Here is a 13,003-nt window from a genome sequence, read left to right as displayed (position 1 = left end):
GGAGTAAGGACTGTGAGCTGTCTCATGTGTAGGGGGCCCGTGTCTAATAAAGTGGACATTTGAGTGGATTAGTCTAATAAATTATTAATAAATCATGTCGAATGGAAATGTTTATTATAGTCATGTAAATTATTATGAAATAGTTTGTTCACACCAGGCTCGAGCACAGTCGAGCATCGACTTGGGCTGGAGTCATACGCGTGGTAGTGACGTCACTGGGCTGCGCCAATTAGCCTCGGCTTCCCTGCCACGTCAGAGGCCCGGCGGAAACAGCGGCCGAAAAACCGAAATACACCCACTGTGTTCACCTGGAGGATGTATCTCCGCTTCATTCAAAACGAGTAGAACTGCCCGGATGGCATTGTACGTCACCTGGGAGTAGAGTCGGCTGAATCATCTGTCCGTGGTCAGGTATGCTGGTAAGTGGCTACTACTAGGAAGTCAAATGTTAAGAATGGGCACTATTATGAAGTGTGAAGTTACAGCTGCGACGCTAGCTGGACTGGGTGGGTTTGCCGACGGTGGCCTCGTGTAGATGACAGGACATACGAGAGGGATCCGACTCTTTAAATATGTCACCGCTTTGCTAGTTAGTTAGCAGTCACGCGCTTCGTTAGTTTTCGCTAAGGCTACGTTGGCTGGTTTAACACCGGGGACACTGTGTCATTATTTGGTTTAGTTAACATGAACAGTTTGGTCAAAGGCAAAAGCGGGGAAATCTTTTCCTTTTTGGTCATTCATAAGTTATTAAGACTTAATAAGTCTGTTCACACGGTTGTATACTGATTTACGTGGCTCACCGATCAGGAAACGACCACATCAGTGACGTGTTATTGTGCCTTGCTGCCATGGAAACGAGACGTAGGCCGCGCGTAACCCATTAGTTCATGTTGTAAAAATGATAATTGAAGCCAAATTCAGAAAGTTCGTGTGTCAGAGCCACCAGTAGCAGCTGTGGTAGTGGTAGTCCTTATGTACCTGTACTTATGCTTGTGTGGGATGGGCTTCTCTCAAATTACACATCCTGGACTGATCCCGGGCCTTTCCTGGAAAGAAAATCCTGCATAAATGCTGAAAATGGTGTCACGTCATAGGACAGTTTGTATGTTCTTATTTGTAAGAGGGTGCGCCCGTGCACAGTGTGTGCCAGCTGGTTTTTCAACCGCTGATTCATAGCTGTTCAGTAATGAAACCTTTTTAAGAAGTTATATTTGTCCGGTCAAAGTTCTCAGAGTGGTTCTGAACAAACATTATTTAACATCCAGGCTGACTGTATGAACAAGGTAACTGGCTGCATGGACACCGCATTTAAAAAAATAAAAAAGATTATCCTTTTAAGTATTTGGCACACATATATTTTCTGGGTGTGTGGATTTACACCAGTGTGTGTGTGTGTGTGTGTGTATTTCCCAGTCAGATTGTGGAATGCTGCTGGACGAGACTCCTCTTTTTGAGCCCTCGCTGCTTCAGGAGGTAGACTGGAGTCGTAACACTGTCTCCTTCTCCCCCCCAATCTCCCCATCCAACCCAGGGGACGGCCTGGTGCTGAGGCCACTCTGTACTGCAGACTTCAACAGAGGTGAGTCTGGATAGCATACACCGAAGCCTATTGTATATACGAAGACACTTCAATATGTAGTGTGTTTGTTGTTCCTTAATATCCACTATGGAAGAGCTGAAATGAATGAATGAAATCAAGTCGTTTTCACCAACTCCTCTCGTTGTTTGTTTTTTTTTTTTATTCCAGGATTCTTCAAGGTTCTATCCCAGCTCACACAGACGGGCGATGTCACACCGGAGCAGTTTGCGAGTAAGTCACGATCAGTGCTCGTTTCACCTAAGAGCCGATTTAGAATCTGTTTATTTTATTTTGTGTTTAAGCTGCACTTCAGATTATAAATTTTAGATGAGAAAATAAAACCTCAGTACACAAAAACCAGTGAAATAAATTCTTACCTACATTTTAAAAACAAAAACACTTGTTGACTTCCAGAGAATTTTGAGCACATGAAGAAAACGGGAGATTACTACGTGGTGGTGGTGGAGGACACAAATCTGGGACAGATTGTAGCCACGGCCACATTAATCACAGAACACAAATTCATCCACTCCTGTGCCAAGGTATATGCTACACCTCACATTCAGTTTGTGTGCATTTAAGACTGAACACTGCTGCATGTTGCCTCCTATCCTGTAAAGGAGTTACTCGTTAATATCAAGTTTGTTGATCATTAACCAAGTTTATGGCCATAATTGAAATTTACATCTTTTACTTCTTTAGCAAAGGTCACTTCACGTTGCAGAGCAGAGGTGCATATTTATTGATCTTGGAAGTGACCGAAATGAACGCTGTCTTTGTTTCGTTTTGTTTACAGAGAGGCCGGGTGGAGGAAGTAGTCGTGAGTGATGTGTGCAGAGGGAAGCAGCTGGGGAAGCTGTAAGTAGGGCCCGTGTTGGCCCGACATGACGGCATTTGGTTTAGGCTTGATTATTATATTTAGAACTTGATTCGTGGGCTCACACAAATCAGCCATAACATTATTAGAAGAGCAACACTGATTATCTTGTTATCACCTGCCTCTGGAGGGATATGTTAGGCAGAAAGTGAACATTCAGCTCGGAGCATCTCCAAAGCAGTAGAAGGAAAAGTAATGAACCAGCGACAGGGTCATGGTGTTGCGAGCAAAGTGCTGAAACACGCAGTGCATCAGTTGGTTTTGTACGGTGCTGCGTAGCTGCAGACCGGTCAGGGTGCCCGTGCTGACCCTAGCTCACTGCTGAAAGCGCCTACCACAGGAATGTGAGCATCAGAACCAGACCGTGTCGCATGCCTCGGGAGCACATGGCACCGGGATGCACTATGAGGGGAAGGCAAGCTGGTGCGATCCCGGCCATTCACGTGACGTTGCTGCAGACCACGTACACTTGTTCACGGAGACAGTATTTCCTGGTGGTAGCGGCCTCTTTCACCAAGAAAATGTGTTGTGCCACAAAGCTAGAATGGTTCAACGATAGTTTAAAGAACGCAACGCCAAATTCAAGGTGTTGACTTGGCCTCCAGTTTATCCCAGATCTTAATACAATTGAGCATCTTTTGGACAAAAATGTCAGATAAATGTAGGATCCACTTCAAGGAAGGGCTGCTAATACCTTGGTGCCAGATAATACAGCACAGCCTCAGAAGTCTAGGGCCTACTGTCAGGGCAAAAGGGGGACTAAACAATATTAGGCAGGTGGTCATAATGTTATGGCTAATTAATGATTTCAGGAAATGATTTCTCTTTTCTTCTTCTTCTTTCTCCTTATAGGTTAGTCTCAACTCTTACTCTCCTCAGCAAAAAGCTGAATTGCTATAAAATCACACTGGAGTGTGCTCCCAAAAATGTGGCTTTCTACCAGAAGTTCGGCTACAACGCCTCAGACGAGACTTACATGCAGTGTCGATTCTTTGACTGAGGACGACAGCAGCAGCAGCCCAAGTTCTGGGGCGAGGACCATTATCTTTTACACGCACACGGACATTAGAACTGGAAATGAGCTCCTTGACAATTAAGAGAGGCCTGAGGATGAGTTTGTACCACAGCCAACTCATTCCTTCACTCTCATCCTACACATAAACGTACAAGGAAGCTCAGTCTATCATACTCCTCCGTCCCTTTGGTTACCATGGCTACCTCTCCAAGGTGGACGTCTGTCATTTTCTGATCCATCCTAAGAAGGAAATGTCAGTTACTGTGATTTTTCTTTCTCTTACTTCATCGCTAACAAGTCATTTGCTGCGTTCTGACAAACTACAAATTACATGTGGTACTATCACTTTAACTTTAACTTCCGGGCGTGTTGGAAATCAAGAAGGTATCAAATGAAGTCATATTAAAGGCCACAAGCAAATACGCTGGAAGAATTTACAATACGTTGAGATTCAAGCTTATCGGACCGGTTTCTGTCACCAAAGAAAAGGACCCCTTTCCTCTTGAACTACACAAAGTGTACACTGTCCTAGAAGGCCTTTTTCAGTTATGTGTTGCTGGAATACCGAAACCACGTTTTCAGTATGACAAATACATTAAGCATCATGACCCAAGACTGTTATCTGTAATATTTCCAGTGAATAGCAACAAAGACAAAAAAAGACACGTAGCATTAAGGAATTGATGCTTTTGAAGTTTTGTATTTAGTTGACCGCTGGGTTTAGCATTTTTTTATTGGGAAGCGAATACAAATTTTTGTAAATTTAGTCTTATTTAAGCTTTTGTAGTTAAGTTTTCTAATTATGCTTTTACTCTGGAGAATGGGGGAACATATTTAACTGTAATTTATTTCCGAATGTCAGCGCAAATAAAACATATTCTATGATCTACTGTGTTTTGATGGATTTAAAGTTGCACAACAAAGAAGTTTTACTGAAAAAAGTATATGTGGACACATGTAAACGTGTTGATTTCTGTTAATAGTTATGACAAATATGAAATTTAAATACTGGAAAGAAATGTGAAGTTCTGAAGCGCGGTATAAATGATTTATAGACAGCTGTACAGGACTTTCTTTTTTTTATTAAGCAGTGAGTTATTTTTCCATTCCTTACATCCCCACATTACATCTGATATTAGTAAATAATCCTATTACTACCAAAATGAAGTCGTAGCTATTCCTCTGGTAGTGTCTTCCACTCGGCGACATCCTGGCTTCTTTCCCTTTTGCCAACTTCCCCCTTCTGTTCGTCTACACAAATTCAAGTATTGAAAGTGCATTATTGCAATACTGTCCCGCTGCAAATGCATAATGCTTTAAATACTATAAAACTGCAAAAAATCTCCCATCAGTGCATACAGCTCAAGGAAAAAAAAAAAAAGTTATCAAATTTGCCCGACTCCCATCAGTACTCCATGTCTCAGACACGAGTGGTTCTCCCTCCCACCCCCATCCCTTCCCCTTAGAAAAAGTTCAAATATTTACATTTTTAATCCCATTAAAAATGTAAAAATGAGTGCACTGTGCCACACGGCTAAGTATCTGCAAAGCTCATAGATTCTGTGCTGCCGTGACCTGCATCGCTCCAAAATCTTCATCCTCCTCCAGGCTGCGTTTACGGCTTCCTGCTGAAGACATGTGACGATGAAAAACAGAACTGAACATACAGCACTCATTGACACAGCATTACGCTGGGACTGGAGTTTCCAATCACGAGAACGAAAATTAAATTTTTAACCTTTTAATAACTGTCAGCATTAAATAGCTTCTCACATCCTGAAATCACCTGGAAACGAGCATGGCTTTAAAGCTGCATGACTTAAAAGCGCTCACTGTTGTCATTTCTAAGTGGTGGTGAAAAGAAACGTCAAGTATCCCGTGACTTGGTCCCTTGATTGGTACTCAAGTGTAATGGTGTAAATAAATGCATTCTAATATCACAGTCTTGCGTTAAATCCTCCTCAGTGAGTGTTTATGTTGAAACTGCAACAGAAAGCTGATAATAATTCAACTGTATGATCATTTTGGAGGACGTAGTTTGTGGGGTTGTTAAACTGGACTGAATTTAGCAACACAACATTTTATAACATATGCTTTATGTACAAACCTGTCATCCCAGCTTGTAGCGAGAACGGCCTGCCCAACTGCATCGGTGACATCATCTTAATAGTCAATCTGGCCAGGTAGATTGCTTCATAGTCCTAGGAAAACAAATGACCACGTACACAAACCACATATTACTCATCACAGCTGTTGGAATGTCACCAGTAACACTGAGATGGCTGACAGAATGATCGTACGTGGTGTCACACCCGACTTATTCTATGAATCACAGACCCTTTTCACTGCAGGCATTTTAACTCGTCAGAGTTGGGAAAATAAGGAGTATTAATGATGGCTCGGTTCCATTAAGCTTCCCAGTAAACTATGACCATGGATAACAGAAAGTGAAGCCAAAGCGAGTGGAGCTCCCCCTGGTGGTTGGCTGCAGTATAAGTCATAAGCTCCACCTCCTCCTTGTTAGTGAATGGGATGAACTAAAACACTGAAGTACATATGAAATACAATTGTCTTTTAAGGGTGGTTTCTGATATTTTAGGTAGATGCGTGGTTAAGAGTCCACTCTTCTGACTTTTTACTTTAGTTTCTTTTATTCAACACTATAGAACCAGGATGTTACATCATGATGTCTGCGTCTTAGAGGTCACAACCTCTCTGTAAAGCGTACACAAGCAAGGTTTGCGGAAGTGTTGGTCATCGACAAAGTGGGAATCAAGCATCAGTTTGACCACTCGAGGGAAGTGGGGAGGCTTCGTCCATGTTTTATAAAATCTATGGCCATGACTCAACAGGCTCAAAAGCCAGTTCAACAGTTCAAAATGTCTGCAGTGAAAATGGTCTTTACAACTACAGCCTAAAGTTAATACATTCAAATTTCATTTTCAAGAGGTATCCAACAAAGCGTGTATATTAATACACAGGACGAGATGTTACGATCCCTTGTGCCATGATCTGAGGCAAAACTCCCTTAGAGGCCCAGTCCAACTGGAGAACCGACCAGCAGACCAGTGGTCAGCTGCTAACTAGCTTAGCCACCAGCAGTAGGTAAGAAATTATTGCACAAATCGTTTTAAAAGCAAAAATATTCACCACAATTAAAACTCTGATCCATGTGCCTTACGATGAGCATGAACACATGTTTATCCCATCTCTATGGTATAGATACACAACAGATGAGGAAAACATTTCTGCCAAGTCACACCAGGGGCGGAGTGAGCCTGTTTCACAACACATCCTGTATCCACAGTGAAAGCTTCACCTCTCTGTACATGACTGCCTACATGATACAGTCAGAATCCCTTACAAATGCTTTCTCTATAAATCTAGAGTACGAGAGGCCGATTCATATCACTGCAGCTGTTATTGATTCAGACCTATCACAACCTTACCAGGAGACAGGGCTGACTCACATATCTGTAGTTCACTCATTCATTGCAGTGACTTATACATGTATGTTTATAGAGTGAACAAGTGTTGATTAGTCCTAAGGCATCTCTTGTTTGGGTCTCACCTGCAGCTGATGCACGAAGCCTGCATTGGGGTTGATACAAAACCTCCTCTCCTGGACGTGGCTGAATGCATCCCTGTAGAGAGAACGAGAGGTTACGTTTAGAGCCTCTGAAACTACTACAAACAGTAAGATACATACATATAACGGACACATAATTATTCTACGTTACACTTCTTAAGCAGGTTTATCTCAAACTGAACATTATAACAAAGCATGATGGCAGGACTGTTCCATTAGCACACATTTGCTTTTACTACTACACCTAATGGTGTGAATACAAATATGCCACTTTACACACTTGGGATTAAGATAATGAAACACTTCCACAATTGTTCATAACGGTGTGGTGAAACATATGCAAAACTGTATCCAGATGCACCGTGACATATCTGAAAGCCTGATAAAGTGTTGGAGAAACGCCGTAAAAGAAGAGCTACGGCTGCTCAATGAAAACATTGTTCAAGTCTTCAAAACATGGGGCCAGACGTGCGAAACTATCTAGATTCCAAGCTTTCTCACGCATAGGCTCTAATGTGGTTTTGTGTATTTTCGCAGAGAGTAGAAACAACACGCTCATGTAGCGGTCACTGAAAGTAAAACATTCTCCATGATAACGCCAGTTTGCTCCGTCAGCAATCACACTTTAATCTTCTTCTACCAAGTTCAAACACAAAACAATCATCTGCTTTGAGGAAATATAAACTCACCTGTATTTAATCCCAAATGTTTCCATAAGGTATGCAATCACTAAGGCAGCACTAAAAGACAACAAACAGAGCAGACGCAGCGAGGTAAGGTTACTCAGGTTAGCAATGTGAGAATGCATCCGTCCGTGTAACAGCTTCCTTTTATTCCACCTCTGCGTCGAATATTCTCACGTGGTTCTCTAAAGCTGTGCTAAGACTTAAAGCGAATCACTTTTGTTTCTCAAAGCAGATATTTTGCCTGGACTGTCTTGTCTTGTGTCCAGATGCACCAGCCTATCTGCATGAGTTGCTGTGGTAACAAAATGAGCATCAGTGACCACGCAGCTTCAAACGGTCTTGTTTTTACTGAATGTAGGAGTTTGTGTCTTCACTGCTGTGGCAGCGGTGTTGATACATTACATAATGACATTCAATGCAGGAAGTGAAACCGAATATGATCTCATTAAAAAAAAATAAAACAAAAAAACAAGCCTCACCTTCTTGATATCCCTGCATTACCGTGAACCAGTACCTTTCCTAACGGAGCAAGAGAAGAGATTATTGATAACAAACTCGACATTCTGAGCGTGACAAAGGGGAACTGCACTCATCCTTACCCTCTGTTGCTAAGCAGCTATCGATAAATTCTTTAGTCTGTCCGGAGGAGAATGAAACAGAACGAAATGAACGGCACATCTTGCAGTGAGTGAAAAGCTTGGCAAGAAAGGAGCATAAGGGCCACTCACCATAGGAAAAAAGCGGATTATGTTTTCCATTGGATTGTCAGCAATATCTAACACAAGGTATCTGCAAGAAAGTCATGAAATTAAGTGTCATTGTCAAACGAAATAAGTAGTGCAGAAAGTGTGTCGCATGAAATGCAACCCGGGGCTTTCCTACTTACCTAAATGTATGAGGGAAATTAGGTTTAATAAAATTGGCTTCAATGTTTTGCCGGACACACACAATATGCGTTATGCCCTGTCTCTCAAGAATTGGCAGCTGGGAGAAGGAAAAGAAAAGAAGAAGCGTGATAAGCCATAAATAAATGTGAAATGTATTTTTTGTTGTTGTTGTTGTTAGTTACATTCTATAAGAGTTACCTTGCTTTTCATTGCAGCAGAGTAGGGACCTAAAAACAGTCCTGGCAATATCTCCTGAACAGAAAGATACAAGAGCACGACCAAATTAACATCTTCGTGCATTTATCACGTGTCAGTAGACGTGCAGCAGTGTGTTAAAGACAAAAAAGCATGATCTGTGAATGTCCGTGGGCAGAACACTTGTGCATTAAAGTTCTCTGAGTCAGTATACACTCATTTACCAGTTCATTAGGTACACCAGTGAAAACGAATGCATTCTACTAAAACAGTCGTGCACTAAGTCTTGGCTTCATAAATCAGCACTGGATTGAAATATCAGAGAGCTGTTGATTCAGCTGCACTTTCATTTTGAAGGCTGTGGTTTGTAGTACTATTGCTACCGTGTTGTTCCCACACATGCTTCTTTTATTTTGACTCAATTTCAGTCAGTTCATAAATAACAGAAACAATCCAGTTCAGCAGCACCGCAAACTCCATCCTCCTCGTCTCAACATAAACTTGACCTTACAAGTCATGAGGAGGGGTTTATTAGTTTTACTGCTATGCATCATGATTTGACTACTGTTCCCAATGAACTGGCCAGTGAGTGTGTGCATTTCTTAAAACCTGTAATGCATGTTAAGGGTTTCCAACCTCCAGTTGCCACCAGTAGCGTGGGGAATTTGATGAAAATGTTAAATGTGTCATGGTGAATACCGACTAGAATAAACCAGGTTAACCTCCTCTACACAGACGTACATACCTGCATTTCTCGTCTCATTGGATAAGACCAGTCCTGTAAAAATGGGAATGAAAATGCAAGGTTTTAGTGAGACAGGGGTGGGGTGTATGCTCGTTTACCTTGTGCACATACGTGGCTAGTGTTAGTTAGCTACTATGCGCTGCGCTGGTAGGGAAACACTGACACGGACGCGGTAAAAGAAAGACGCGAGGCTGTTCAACATTTCCACGTTAACATGCTACGAGCCCTGAAGACGAGCGTAACTTCCCGCTGAGGAAAATAAGACGGGAGCGGAGGCTAGCTCGGGTTAGCTTGTCGGACTGACTCGGTGGCCGTGGCTACTGTGCTCTCTCACCAGAAGGTCCTCCCTGGCTGCGGGCAGAGACGGGAACTGGGGTTTGTTGTCCTCGTCCATTCTGCGGTCAGTTCGGGCACCGGCGGCCCGGCTACGCGCGTGGTATCGGTGTTCCTCGCGGCGGGGTTAGCTGGACAATCGGTGCGGTTTGTTTCGAGGCTCCACATGAATGTCCGCCATGCTGGCCCCTGACATATGTGTCACGTGACCTCGCGGCAGGCTGCCAAGCCCGGCGCGTGGAAAGAGAGAGAGAGAGGGAGAGAGAGTAACAACGACGTCTCGTGGTCAATTTACAGACAAAGTAAATAAAAACACAAATAAAATACAATAAAATAAAATACAGCTAACGTGTTTCTTTTTCTAACACGTGTTAAGCTTTACTCATATGTCATTTTATTTTTATTTTTTTATTTTTTTTACGGTGACCCTACGCTTCTACCCACTCCCTAGAGTAAAGGTTTGACAATATTATTTATCTTTTTTTTTTTGTGATATTATTATTATTATTAGTAGTAGTAGTAGTAGTAGTAGTAGTTTCTAAATAAATTCAGTTTACAAAAAAATTCAACCTTAAATATCCAACCTCAAAAACACAACCTCAAAAAGAGCCAGTCTCAACATACAGGTAACCAAGGAGAAGCAATCGATCGATCCCTGCCTTACTTCATCTAACGTCCAGGCCAGTCACGTTACACTCTGTTGCGTTATAGATGTGACTCCACACGTTGCACATTAACCGAATTAACTGAATTGTATCTACACTCAACTTTTAATGAGTTGGTGTTCGTGGAAACTGCATTAGTAACTAGCTAGCTAAACTGTGACAGCGTTAACATAATGGTTGCTGTAGGTTAGTGATGGCAGGAAGCTGACAAACAGCTACAAGTAACAAACCAGTCTGTAGCCACCAGTCCTCTCATTAAGCTGGTCTGTCCAGGCCTTGTAGAACCTGGTAGAACGCTTTTATTGGATATATACGACTGAGAACCTTGACAGACCTAAAGCAGAACATTAAATGATAATGTGTCTGATTATCACGTAGATTTGCATCCTATGACAACATCATGCTCTTCTGGACTCTAATAGAGCCTTCACCACCATGTATGATCAACATAAAGTCTCACAGAGGGACCTTTGCAGAGCTATTACAGCAGTAAGTACTGAGTGGTTTATTATTTACATGTAACTTGACTTTATGTATATAACATTTTTACTAATTTTATTATACACTTCTATTATTTAAATGTGTAATAGAAATCTATTAGATATTACATTACTAAAATGTATATGTGGATTGTTTTAATCCAGGTTATCACACTGAATGAAGTAGCTTCATGACAAAAAATGAATCTGAGAATTTCAGTTGCAGTCTTTCCCACAGGGACAGGATCAGTCCTACTTAGTCAGGTGGTCAGTGAAGGCATCAAATTACTGTGACGCTTGCATACGTAGACGTCCGGAGTAAAGTGATAATCTGCAGTAGGATCCAAGGTGTAAAAAAGAAAAACATGAAAACAGTCAGGCCTTCCAAGAATGCAATGTCTGATTCTGGTCAATAGGGGGGGCTAAATGCATGATCAGATCAGATCCGTATATCAGAGAGTCTGGCCAACTCAAACCATGGGCGCCATGTTAGATACATTGGAGGGAAGATGAATGAGCCTGTAAAAATGCTATGTAGCCCAATCACCTCATCAGTCATGGAGCTGTGTTTACCTTCTCCTCAGTCTCCCGTGTTCATCCATCGCTGTTAAAAGTCTGAAATGACTCAAAAATATATACTCAGAAGTAGTGAAAATTAAACTGTTCTTACTGTTATTTAGTATTATCATTATTAATATCTAGCCACTACTAACTTAGTAGTAACTGAGGCAAAGTTATGTGTCAATTAAATTTGGTCATCTATATTGACATAAATGCACATAGGGTTTCACAGTATATATGACTTAGTCTAGAAAACTAGGCAGCATAAGGGTAACATAAGGCTTGGTTAACTTCAAACTTTCTTGAATTCTTTTGTAAAGCGGTGTTAATGTTACACATTAATGATGGTATGACTTATTTTTTCTGTATAAAATCTTAACAAACGTCAACAAGCATTGACATTAATATCACATAATAGGGAGAAATCAGTTGACATCCAGTTCTTCCTTTTAATCTTTTGCTCCCATGATTTTCTCTGTTTTTCCCCAGTGTTTTCCTGATCCTTTGCTGCAGTCGTAGACTAAGCACTGTGGCATATTTTAACTATTAATCCAACTTTACTCTCTATTATTGCCACTTCTCTATGGGTTAGATGTTTCAAACATGGCACCCATGGAACATGTGACCAGCTTACAACCAATCAGCATAGCAGGATCGCTCAGACAGTTCATTCCCTAGTTAGCCAGACTTTCTCTAATTCACAGCTCTGATAATTGAAGTTCCTGCTCAACTCTTTTTACTGTGCAGTTCCCACTAGTGTTTACCTCTCCCTGTAGCTGTCTTACCCTCAGTATGAGCCATCCTCTGTATTGCTGTAGCTGCAACACAGATGAGCATGCTGAGCTTCAGGTCGACACATATTGTTACTAAAACACAGAACTAAAAATAGGAATAAATATGCATGAGACCGTTACTTTAGAGACCATTACGCAGCATGTTCTGTTACACAGTCTGAGGATAAAACTCTTACCTCTTATGTCCTCGTGTCTAGATTTGTCCTGCAATGCAGAGGCCCGACGTCTGTCATGTCGGGCGTCTGGCTCAGGTTTGGATCAGGTCTCTCTTCAAAACTCTCTGGGTCGTCACCTGACTCAACAGTAAAGAGTGTGAGGTGACTTCTGATCCCAAATCTTCTTTGCTTTATTTATAACTTTATTAAGTTAACTTTTATAACTTTTTCTATTTCCAGCCCATCTATCTTTATAATTACCTGTGTATTCAGTTTACTATTGCCAAACAGCATTACTTTTGTCTTGCTCAGATTTAGTGAAAACCTGTTTCTGTCAAACCATTCATTTCTATAGTGATGTCCTTCTGCAATTTTTTTGTAAATTATCCCCAGAACAGAGGATTTGCCGCTGAGAAGCTTCCCCTCAACATGATGCTCCCACC

General features: G+C 41.6%; 2 protein-coding genes across 4 annotated transcripts; one reads left to right on the top strand and one right to left on the bottom strand.

The window, feature by feature from the left end:
• The first annotated feature begins 250 nt into the window (after positions 1-250).
• gnpnat1 (glucosamine-phosphate N-acetyltransferase 1) lies at positions 251-4,356 on the top strand. 2 transcript variants are annotated; one of them, XM_047579737.1, is made up of 6 exons: positions 251-411; positions 1,414-1,579; positions 1,748-1,810; positions 1,994-2,121; positions 2,376-2,437; positions 3,309-4,356. In XM_047579737.1, exons 2-6 carry the CDS (start codon positions 1,426-1,428, stop codon positions 3,454-3,456), a joined length of 555 nt encoding a protein of 184 aa, XP_047435693.1. In that variant the 5' UTR covers positions 251-411; positions 1,414-1,425; the 3' UTR covers positions 3,457-4,356. The 2 variants fall into 2 exon arrangements, with proteins under 2 accessions (XP_047435693.1, XP_047435692.1); XM_047579736.1 differs by having other exon boundaries at positions 254-419.
• A 177-nt stretch (positions 4,357-4,533) lies between these two features.
• On the bottom strand, positions 4,534-10,133 carry styx (serine/threonine/tyrosine interacting protein). 2 transcript variants are annotated; one of them, XM_047579733.1, is made up of 11 exons: positions 9,908-10,133; positions 9,574-9,606; positions 8,832-8,885; positions 8,633-8,730; positions 8,475-8,535; positions 8,346-8,382; positions 8,226-8,265; positions 7,750-7,800; positions 7,043-7,115; positions 5,579-5,672; positions 4,534-5,099 (listed from the first exon to the last, which is right to left on the bottom strand). In XM_047579733.1, the coding sequence occupies exons 1-11, from the start codon at positions 9,965-9,967 to the stop codon at positions 5,023-5,025; spliced, it is 678 nt and encodes a 225-aa protein (XP_047435689.1). In that variant the 5' UTR covers positions 9,968-10,133; the 3' UTR covers positions 4,534-5,022. The 2 variants fall into 2 exon arrangements, with proteins under 2 accessions (XP_047435689.1, XP_047435691.1); XM_047579735.1 differs by having other exon boundaries at positions 4,534-5,096; positions 9,908-10,131.
• Between the last annotated feature and the right edge of the window lie 2,870 nt (positions 10,134-13,003).

The sequence above is a fragment of the Mugil cephalus genome, chromosome 3 (genome assembly GCF_022458985.1).
Source record: "Mugil cephalus isolate CIBA_MC_2020 chromosome 3, CIBA_Mcephalus_1.1, whole genome shotgun sequence".
Classification (NCBI taxonomy): Eukaryota; Metazoa; Chordata; class Actinopteri; order Mugiliformes; family Mugilidae; genus Mugil; species Mugil cephalus.
The sequence above is the reverse complement of the archived record's forward strand: the minus strand, read 5'-3'. Positions and strand labels throughout refer to the sequence as shown.

Coding starts and splice junctions, on each gene's coding strand:
- styx (XM_047579733.1), bottom strand. CDS start 9,967: ATGGACGAGGACAACAAACCCCAGTTCCCGTCTCTGCCCGCAGCCAGG. Junction 5,673..7,042: donor GCTTCGTGCATCAGCTGCAG/GTGAGACCCAAA, acceptor TTGTTTTCCTAG/GACTATGAAGCAATCTACCT. Junction 5,100..5,578: donor GCTACAAGCTGGGATGACAG/GTTTGTACATAA, acceptor ACATGTCTTCAG/CAGGAAGCCGTAAACGCAGC.
- gnpnat1 (XM_047579736.1), top strand. Junction 1,580..1,747: donor TACTGCAGACTTCAACAGAG/GTGAGTCTGGAT, acceptor TTTTTATTCCAG/GATTCTTCAAGGTTCTATCC. Junction 1,811..1,993: donor CACACCGGAGCAGTTTGCGA/GTAAGTCACGAT, acceptor GTTGACTTCCAG/AGAATTTTGAGCACATGAAG.